Source organism: Hemibagrus wyckioides, linkage group LG04 (genome assembly GCF_019097595.1).
Source record: "Hemibagrus wyckioides isolate EC202008001 linkage group LG04, SWU_Hwy_1.0, whole genome shotgun sequence".
Lineage (NCBI taxonomy): Eukaryota > Metazoa > Chordata > Actinopteri > Siluriformes > Bagridae > Hemibagrus > Hemibagrus wyckioides.
The window spans coordinates 27,135,479-27,146,833 of NC_080713.1; the positions used below are offsets into that span (position 1 = coordinate 27,135,479).

The 11,355-nt window shown below is 39.8% G+C and overlaps 1 protein-coding gene across 1 annotated transcript; it reads left to right on the plus strand.

Annotated features, from left to right (window-relative positions):
* Positions 1-1,918: 1,918 nt before the first annotated feature.
* On the plus strand, positions 1,919-10,138 carry LOC131351529 (extracellular calcium-sensing receptor-like). Its single transcript, XM_058386945.1, has 9 exons — positions 1,919-2,354; positions 2,400-3,149; positions 6,080-6,114; positions 6,198-6,355; positions 6,525-6,810; positions 7,581-8,333; positions 8,420-8,647; positions 8,934-9,054; positions 9,225-10,138. The coding sequence occupies exons 1-9, from the start codon at positions 1,919-1,921 to the stop codon at positions 10,136-10,138; spliced, it is 3,681 nt and encodes a 1,226-aa protein (XP_058242928.1).
* Positions 10,139-11,355: the final 1,217 nt, after the last annotated feature.

Sequence of the window (11,355 nt, forward strand, 5' to 3'; positions counted from 1 at the left end):
GATTTATTGAATTTTCCCATGCATTGTAGATTGTTGATGCTGATTGGCTAAATGGTATGGTATTTAGCTCTTTAGCTTTTTGACTAATGCTAAGTGTTAATGTTAGGTACTGGCTAGTGCTAAGGTTAGCAGAATGCTAATGCTAGAGATGCTCATGTCATTTGATTAGTGAGGATACATTAGAGTGGTTAAGCAATTAGGACAGTGCAGTAGTAGTGTAGGTATTACTTATTTATCTATTTTATTTTATTCTGTTTTATAAATAGGTATTATATACTTAGTTAATTAACATCTCTATATATTCTAATCTTTCCATAAATGATTTAATCCCATTAAGCTACACAATGGACACAAGTTTTCTCACACCTGCTGGAATTATAATGGCGAGACACATGGATGCAAGTAAAGACATTAAAAAATATATGAAGAAATGGCATGATTGGACAAAGGGGGGAATGCAGTGGCCTGTAGAAGGAACATTTGATGTGACACAATGCAGGAAGTTGAAAGCTAGGATAGAATGCTGGGGAGAAATGAAGAGAGAAACTAGTGAGAAAACACAAAGGAAACTGGAGATTATCCAATGGTTTGAAGAAGAGGGACGAGTGAGAGAGCAGAGAAAAAGAGAACTAGAGACATCTGTGAGTAAAGAGTGCATAACAGGTGAATTACTGGAAGGAACAACATGAAGAAGGAAAAGCCCCATCATGGGGGGAGTATAGGTGGCCACCACCATATAATGTGAGCTATGCTTCTGCTCCTGCTGACATAATGGGAATTTACCCTGTGTTACCATGCCCTAAAGAAGTGGAGTTTGACATACTAACGGGACAAATAAGTGGAATAATGAGATCAACAAAGGGGGAAAGTGAACCCAGCCATCTGAGAGCAGACAGTCAGGGGGCGCGACGGAAAATATCAAGCCAAGGAGGTGCAAAGAGCAAGCTGCAACCCTCAACTCACTGGGAAGAGGAATTACATGAAAAATCAAGAGCATACTGGGCCAGTGGAGATCAACTCCTGCTACAGCCACAGCCCTACAGCACCCCAATTGAACCAGATCTGAAAGGGAAGAGGCCAAGAATGCAGTTACATCCAGATGATACTGGAGAGTTCCTTAAAGGTGCTAAACAAACATTGCATGAACTAACTACGGAGTCCTATTTTAACTAATATTTAACTAATGCCCGACGCACAGGCTATGATGTAATTCTCTCAGCGCCTGAGTTAACTATTAAAAGGTGCACTACCATTAATCCTGCAGATAAAATAGTGTTACCAACAGAGGGAATACCACATAACTGTTCAGAAGAATCTGAAAGGTTCTTGAAATTAAGAGATGACTTAGAAACACAGCCTCAGGCGTGTGCACAGCTTGTCTTTTTTGTTGATGGTTCATGTTATCGAACTGATAAAGGGAATAGAGCTGGCTATGCAGTGGTACTGTCACAGGCACGCCAGACCTGACCCCTCACCAGCGCCCTCACTCTCCAGAGTATTAAGTTAGATCACCTGCACCTTGTCAGTTAATTACCTCCACTCACCTATTTAAGAGTGCACTCTTAACTTCATCCCTGTCTGGTCTCGTTTAGACACCGACTCCATATCACGCTGTTATTTATTAGCCTTTGCGCTACAGCTTCCGCTATTTCCTGCGTTGCCCTGATTACTACCTTCTCCTCCTCCTTTTTTTTCTCCTCCACGATCACCTCTCTTCCCTACTCTACTCTCCTCCATGCACAGCATCATCTCCCTCCAGCTCCGGTTCTCAGTCTCCGCAGACAAGCTGAGTATTCTCCTCTCTCCCTTTTTCCACCCGCTTTCTATTGTTAATAAACATACCCCTTCCGGGGTTTAACTACTCCATTGCCTGCTCTTTTCTGGTGTTATCTGACAGAAGACCAGACCGTAGAACAGAATGGAACCGACAGCCGCTGACGCCATCCAACAGCTGGCCAGCGTGCTGCGGAGAGTGCTCCCCGCGTTGCAGGAATCCACTGCATCTCAGCCATTTCCTCAGCCTCCTCCACCCAACCCGGAAGTGGTGTGCCCCGCCGGCCCGATGGCCATGCCCTCCACCTACTCCGGTTCGGCAGAAGATTGCAGTGGCTTCCTGCTCCAATGCTCTCTCGCGATGGAAATGCAACCCCACCGCTTTCCCACAGACAGAGCCAAGATCGCTTATATCATCTCTCTTTTGACTGGGAAAACACTCCACTGGGCTGACTCCCTCTGGCAGCAGAACGGCTCGGTTCTCCAGTCTGTTGACGCTTTCCTCGCTTACTTTAGAGAGGTCTTCGGCAATCCCTCCGGGAAAACAAGTGCAGGGGAGCAACTATACCACTTAAAGCAAGGTAAACCATCTATTAATGAATATACCTTGTAATTTCGCACTCTAGCTGCTGCCAGTGGGTGGGAAGAGCGCGCCCTGCTGACCACCTACCGCCAGGGACTCGAACCAGGGGTACGTCTACAACTGGCCACCATAGATGACTCTATCAGGCTGGAATCGTTCATCCAGACAGCCTTTCAAGTCGCTGAGCGAAGGAAGTGCTGCCTGGCGGACCCGGGGATTCCACCCTCACCAAACTTCCATCGCACTTCTGAGGTCTCCTCCTCCTCTCTAGACCCAGACTCAGAGCCCATGCTGGTGGAACATTCGAGGCTGTCACGCACTGACAGACAGCACCGGCTGACCCAGCGTCTTTGCCTCTACTGCGGCCAACCGGGACATGCACTGCCTGCATGTCCCTCATACCCAGTACGCCCTGCGGTGAGTGCAATTTCCTATCCTCCTAATAAATCAAAACCACTCACCACTCCCGTAGAACTGATATGCAGTGTTTCTCCAATTACAGTTCATGCGCTTCTTGACTCTGGATCAGCCGGCAACTTCATCTCCGCCGACCTCTGCCATCAGCTGAGCCTTAAGAAGAGCCCTAACCCTGTCCATTACCACATCCACTCCATTACTGGAAGCCCCCTAGGATGGGGGACTGTGCGCTACTTTGTGGGGCCAGTTCACCTGAGGATCAGCTGCCTGCACGCTGAGAACATCCACTTCCTGGTTCTAGAGAGGTCCACATTGGAGATTATCCTCGGACCCCCCTGGCTTATGGAGCACTCTCCTACCATTTCCTGGGCCACTGGTGAGTTTCTGAAGTGGGGAGGAGGCTGCTTCCACCACTGTTAATTAATTACAATTAATTAACAGTTTATTAATAGTTCACAATTAATGTTAAAACTACCTTTATATAATGTACAGGTGTTATATTGCATCTTATCATCTTATGCAAATAAAAAGTAGCTTACCGTAATAAGTGGAAAGTTGGTAAAACTCCTTGTGGCATAAGTAAGAGCAAAACAATAGGTACTGAGACGGGAGTGTGTTAGGAGAAGATGTTATTGAAACGCCAGGAGAAACGAGCAAAATATTATTGTAGTGGCTGATGTTAATGTAAACATTAGAGAATTAAATTAAACTAGATTAAAATAAACTGGAATCCTAGCCTAAATACATAAATAATAAAATAAAATAAAGTAAATGACTAAATAAATAGTTTAAATGTAAACTAGGTTAGTTAACCTAAATTAAAAAAACTAGACTAACATCACAGAGCCATTTTACCCCTTTTATCTTTACTACCACATAGGCAATGATTGAAAACTGAAGTAAAATAAGGGCAGCACCCTTTCCTTAAATAATAATAATCCTTAAATATAAATCCTCAGGATTCTAAGTAATTGCAGAGGCAGTCACCATGAACCACACAGGAACAACAAACAAGTACACAAACATATGGAACATGTGGGTTATGTAGGTTAAAGTATAAGTGATATTGATATAAGGGGTAATGAAATAAATGTGGTTTTGGTTTAAAAAAGTTCTGAAGTTTAGACAGATCAACAACTAACACATGTTAAAATTAAAACTTGTGACTCATAGGCTGTATGAAGGCCACAGAAAGGTGGGGCTGTTTTTCAGGGGGAAAATTAGTGAACGTCAAAACAATCCATAGAAAAGTAGAGCCCAGCAAGTTTAGGCAGCTGGGCTAGAAGGTATATATACTGGGGGATTTGTGAAGGGGGGTGTGCTTGACTGCATCGGTTCATGAATCTGTGTATTTGAGTGCCATTTCCAGTGATATTTTTTAAATAAAACCGGTTGCTTCTTCTCATCCAAGCCTGGAGGAGTACTTTATTTCTTTGTTTCTGTCCTGCATTTTTGATCTGAACTATAAGACTTTTTGATAATATTGGTAATTGAAAAAGGTTCTAGAACCACCCTGAAGTGTCCACCCAGAGAGGGGCTCTGGGTTCCGACAAGCCTGCAGACTCTCTACAGACATGTTTTTTCCACACAACTGTATGTAAACTCTGACTGGATAACTGCATACAGTGAGGGAAAAAAATATTTGATCCCCTGCTGATTTTGTACTTTTGCCCACTGAAAAAGAAATGACCAGTCTATAATTTTAATGGTAGGTTTAATTGAACACGTAGAGACAGAATAAAAACATATCCAAAATATCCAGAAAAACAAATAAAAAAAAAAGTTATACATTGATGATGCATTTTAATGAGTGAAAATATTTGACCCCTTCACAAAATATGACTTGGTACTTTGTGGCAAAACCCTTGTTGGCAATCACAGAGGTCAGACATTTCTTGTAGTTGGCACCAGGTTTGCACACATCTCAGGAGGGATTTTGTCCTACACCTCTTTGCAGATCATTAAGTCATTAAGGTTTCAAGGCTGATGTATGGCAACTCGAACCTTCAGCTCCCTCCACAGATTTTCTGGCTAGGCCACTCCAGGACCTTAATGTGCTTCTTCTTGAGCCACTCCTTTGTTGCCTTGGCCATGTGTTTTGGGTCATTATCATGCAGGAATACCCATTTATGACCCATTTTCAATGCCCTGGCTGAGGATAGAGGTTCTCACTCAAAATTGGTACATGGCCCCGTCCATCATCCCTTTGATGCGGTCCAGTTGTCCTGTCACCTGGGGATGTTGTTCTTAGGCAATGGGGTCATAGGCAGCATTCCTCCTCCTCCAAACAAGGAGAATTGAGTTGATGCCAAAGAGCTCGATTTTCGTCTCATCTGACCACAACACTTTAACCCAGTTCTCCTCTGAATCATTCAGATATTCATTGGCAAACTTCAGATGGGCCTATACAGGGGGACCTTGCTGGTGCTGCAGGATATCAGTCTGTTCATGGTGTAGTGTGTTACCAATTGTTTTATTGGTGACTATGGTCCCAACGGCCTTGAAATCATTGACAAGATCCTCATGAGTAGTTCTGGGCTAATTCCACACCATTCTCATGATCATTGAAGCTCCACAAGGTGAGATCTTGCATGGAGCCCCAGACTGAAGGAGATTGGCAGTTATTTTGTGTTTCTTCCATTTGTTAATAATCACACCATTTGTTGTTCACCCTCTCACCAAGCTGCTTGGCGATACTCTTGTAGCCCATTCCAGCCTTGTGTAGGACTACAATCTTGTCCCTGACTTCCTTGGACAGCTCTTTGGTCTTGGCCATGGTGGAGAATTTGGAATATGATTGATTGATTACCACTGTGGACAAGTTTCTTTTATAGAGGTAACAAGCGGAGATTAGGAGCACTCCCTTTAAGAGAGTATTCCTAATCTCAGCTTGTTACCTGTATAAAAGACACCTGGAAACCAGAAATCTTGCTGATTGATAGGGGATCAGATACTTACAGTAGTTCTCTCATTAAAATGCTTGTTTTTCTGGATTTTTTTGTTGTAATTCTGTCTCTCACTGTTCAAATAAACCTACCATTAAAATTATAAACTGATCATTTCTTTGTCAGTGGGCAAACATACAAAATCAGCAGAGGATCAAATATTTTTTTTTTCTCTCACTGTAAATGAGCAAGTGTTCCTAATGGTTTAGAGACAGGTATGTCTAAGTGTGAATAATTTGTGGTCATTGTTGAGTTATTTCAGGCAGATATAATTAAAAGATGCAGCTACCATCCCTCTCCATAATGACTTTACAAAGATGAACACTTCTCTGATTTGTTTAATCTGCTTGGTTATACCCAGAAGACCCAAAGCATTTCTATAAATATCTGAAGAGAGTATTTGTTGAGGACTGAGCAAGCAAAAGCATTGTAGAAACTTTGTGATGTTATTCCTTATACTACTCCTTTCTCTCCACCAGGCAAAGGGAGAATATTGCCATATTTTGGAAAACCCAGAAAGTCCTCTGCTGTACAAAGATGGAGATGTGATAATTGGAGCTATTTTTGCATTACATGATGGTACACAGATGCAGCTGCTGACATATACTGAAAAACCTCAACCTTTAATCTGCATTAGGTTTGTTGTAATGGAAAATTTCACTGTGTAGTTAGTAAACTATGACACTGTAGTCACATTAGAGACTGTAATTTTGCTCTATATAATATGTATTTCTCCATTATTTTCTTTTATTTATCATTAAATATATAAGTACTTTGACATGATATTTTATGTATGTTTATTGAAGTGACCTCAGTGAATTACGCCTTGCTCAAACTATGATTTTTGCAATTGATGAAATCAACAGAAGCAAAATCTTGCTCCCAAATATCACAATTGGTTACAAGATTTATGACAACTGTCTCTCAAGCTTGTTATCTATGAAGGCAGCCATGGCTCTGATGAATGGTCAGGACATGACAGCAGATGATGCCTGCTCTGGACAAGCAGTAGTACAAGCCATCATAGGAGAGTCGGAGTCTACTCGTACTATAGCACTCACACAAACTACAGGACCATTTCAGATCCCAGTGGTAAGGGTGAATGATTTTATCGTCATTTATTTAACAATTTAATTAAAAGTTACAAAACACACTTTAAATATACAGGAAAGATAAATGCTTCATTTATAAAATTTCTAAATATTCATTTTACATCTACTTATATTTAATTAATAATCATTAATCCTTTTGCCTTAAGAGAAGCTGAATTTTACCTTGTAACACAATTCTAACAAGCAAGTAAATTATATTAATTCTGTTCAAGAATCCAAAAGACTTGCATGATTAACCTAGATGTTAATTTGTTTTTGAGTAATGTATGTTATTGGATAGCATAGTGGTGCATTGGATAGCATAGTGGTCCACTGGCACATCACAGCCCCAGGTTTAATCCTGTGTGTAGAATTTTGCATGCTTTCTCTATGTTTGTGTGTGGGGTTCTCTGGTTACCATCTGCTAATAAATACTTAAGCAAACCGACAGGCAGAATGGCTAAATTGAATTATTTCTAGGTGTGAAAGGGTGTGTGAAAATGTTACATGTTTGCCTTATGCCCATTATTTCCAGGATTGCTTTGGTGTCCAACTCAAACCTGACCAAAATAGAGTGGTAAAACTAATGGAAAGAATGCTATTTTTACTATAATGATCACTATACATGAGTATACTTTTACACTCATAGTGTACCTACAACATAATAATTGGTGTATTTCATAGATTCTATTTTTTTCTGCCTGGAACAAAAAAAACAACTTTGCATTATTCAGCAAAAATGCATTGTTTAATGTGTTTTTCTGTTCTCAGATAAGTCATGCTGCTACATGTGAATGTCTGAGCAACAAGAAAGGGTACCCATCTTTCTTCAGGACCATAGCAAGTGACTATTACCAGAGTAGAGCGCTGGCATATTTGGTCAAGCACTTTGGCTGGACTTGGGTGGGAGCTGTACACAGTGATAATGACTATGGAAACAATGGAATGGCCATTTTTCTGAATGCAGCCAAAGAGGAAGGAATATGTGTTGAGTATTCTGAAAAGGTTGACAGGTCAGATCCTGAGAAAATCAGGAAAGTGACTGATATTATTAAGAAAGGCACAGCCAAAGTAATTATCATTTTTCTTGCCCATTTTGATATGAACATTCTAATAGATCACTTAATTCTAAACAATGTCACTGGCTACCAGATGATTGGTGTCGAGGCATGGATTTCTGCTGTTGATCTAGTCACACCAGCAAGTTACAACATATTGACTGGATCCATTGGATTTGATGTGGGAAAACTAAAAATTGATGGTTTTGCTGAATATGCTGTCAATGGATTTTGGCATGAAGATTTCCCTTGCTTTCAAACAGAGGGAAAGCTTTCTCATACTGAAATCGAATGCAGCAAATATGTAGACCTTGTTAAATTTAAAAACTACAGTAAAGATATATCAGAACTGAGATATGCAAATAACATCTACAATGCGGTTTATGCTGTGGCACATTCCCTACACAGCCTGTTGAGATGCACAGAAACGAGTTGTGATAAAAACAAAACAATACAATCATGGCAGGTAATATAAAGAACTGAAGCAAAGCCAGCAATATCCATGACTGATATTATACTGAAATAAATATTTGTTTTCTTTTCCATTTACAGGTTGTTGAGTCTCTAAAAACCGTAAATTTTACCACTAAAATAGGAGACCATATTTTGTTCGACAGCACTGGGGCAACGGCTGCAAAATATGATGTGGTGAACTGGCAACAAGGGTTCAATGGAGAAGTGGAGTTTAAGGTTGTGGGCTATTATGATGCCTCCCTGCCAGCTGGGCAACAATTTGTACTTAATTCTGAAGACATAGTCTGGGCTGGAGAAAAAAGAAAGGTACAGACATTGTTTGTTAAGTTTTTGACGAACATACTCGAAAGTGTCATAAATATTTTTTATTAAATAAGGCTCTTTTTGGCTTTACCTTTATTCTCCCAAAAAACTATATACATGAAACATTCTGCACCAGTATAGAAATTCATAGTAACAATTACAGACCTGTAAAGTAGCATATTATGCATAATTAATAACAAACAATTATGGCTTAACAGCTGCTTGGGATTGCCAGATGAAACCTTACAATTCAAAGGTTGTAGCTGTAATATTTTGTTTATTTTAGAAGCCAAGGTCTGTGTGCAGTGAGAGCTGTCCTCCAGGAACCAGGAAAGCTGCACAGAAAGGAAGGCCTGTCTGCTGCTATGACTGTTTACCATGTGCAGATGGAGAGATCAGTAACCAGACAGGTAATTTCAGCATGACCAAGATTCAAAGAAAAGTTGTTTATTGTACATTTTGTATCCTTTTTTTTTATTATTTAGGATACAGTTCATCAACAATTCCATTAACAAATAAAACCATGAATAAAAGTTTATTCTTCCTAATAATAATAACAATAACCATGATTATTTTGCAGATTCAAATAACTGTGAGCAGTGTCCAGGAGAATATTGGTCTAATGCTGAGCGAGATAAATGTGTTTTAAAGGTTATTGAGTTTCTTTTATTTACAGAGGATATGGGGATAATGCTGGTGTTTTTTTCCTTGTTTGGGGCTACATTAACTGTGTTGGTAACTATTTTATTTCTAATAGAAAAGGACACTCCCATTGTTAAAGCCAACAACTCTGAGCTGAGCTTCCTGCTGCTCTTCTCTCTGACTCTGTGTTTCCTCTGTTCACTGACTTTCATTGGAAGACCATCTGAGTGGTCTTGTATGCTGCGCCACACAGCGTTTGGGATCACATTTGTCCTCTGTATCTCCTGTGTACTGGGGAAAACAGTAGTGGTGTTAATGGCCTTCAGGGCTACACTCCCAGGCAGTAATGTCATGAAATGGTTTGGGCCTCTACAGCAGAGACTCAGTGTACTTACCTTCACTCTCATACAGGTTCTTATCTGTGTGCTTTGGTTAACAGTTTCTCCTCCTTTCCCATACAAAAACATGAACTACTACAAGGAAAAGATCATATTAGAATGTAGTTTGGGCTCAGCTCTCGGTTTCTGGGCTGTTTTGGGGTATATAGGAGTTCTTGCATTCTTGTGCTTTGTTTTAGCTTTTCTAGCTAGGAAGCTGCCTGATAATTTTAATGAAGCTAAATTCATCACTTTTAGCATGCTTATATTCTGTGCAGTTTGGATCACTTTTATTCCAGCTTATGTCAGCTCTCCTGGAAAATTCACTGTAGCTGTGGAGATATTTGCTATTCTGGCCTCCAGTTTTGCTCTACTATTCAGTATATTTACTCCTAAATGTTATATTATTCTGTTTAAACCTGAACTAAACACAAAGAAAAATATGATGGGGAAAATGGCATCTAAATCCTTTTAAATCATTAAAATCTGCAAACATATACATTGTCAACTGAATTTGTCCCTGTCAAATATTGAGCAACACAATGTCAAATATGATCAATTAAGTCATATACATCTCAGAACCTACATCTGATTAAATCTACAGTGGATATGTATGAGAACTAATCATAAAAAACATAATCATGGTTCTGTCCAGAAAGTTATTTAGTGTTTAGCAACATGCATATTGGTAATCAGGAATATAGGACAATCATCTTAATGGCATTCAAAAATTTAAGATATTTCTAGAATTTTAAGAATTATCAAATAGTTGTCAAAATCTCTTTTTCTATGTTCTCATATATAATAACAAGAAGAATTTTGTTATCTAGTTATATGCATCTAAAGATGTCTAACTTGAATCTTTTCCTAAGAAACCAAAATAAAAACTGCAATGTTTTAGCAAAATGTCCCCACCAGATCAACAGTCAGACATTTTCCACCAAAAACATAACCACATACTCCCTGTTTTATGGTAAAAATGTGTGTAGCAGTGATAGAATTTCTTGTGAAAATCTCTATATTAAAACAAACAATCCAACAACTCACTAAATGTGTAGATGTTTGCCAGAGAGTTGCAGGCCAGTCATTTAAAAATGTCTCTTATGTAACCATTTATATGCAAAAAAGTAGCTATGTGAATCATAAAATCATGCACTAATACTTAATATGAATTAATGATGACTTAAGGCATTCTACTGTTCACAAACTATTCAAAAGCTAACCTTAACTGCAATTTGAGTCTTATGAGTTCATGTGCATTTAACAACCACCTGCTGGTACATGTTTTAAATAATAATTCACACAGGCGTAGACTTAACCTACCCCAGGTTTCATATATAACCTGGTTCCCTGAGAAAGGAACAAGATGCTGCATCATCACTGATGCTATGGGAACACTTGACACAATTGAGGAAGTTGTCTCTGTGGCTCAATTTATACGCTCATATAGGACACGTGACAAGTGGAATATGCGCCAATAAGTCCATATAAAGGCATCTACGTCACATAACTCCAGCTTCTATTTGTCTGAAGGAAGCGCAATGCCCGGGGTGTGGCAAGTGATGCAGTGTCTTGTTCCCTTCTCAGGGAACCGGGTTACATATGTAACCTGGTGTAGTTCCCTTTTGAGGGAACTCAACTCTGCGTCATGACTGACCGGCCACACGCCGGTTGATGTCTGTCCCAGGGCCC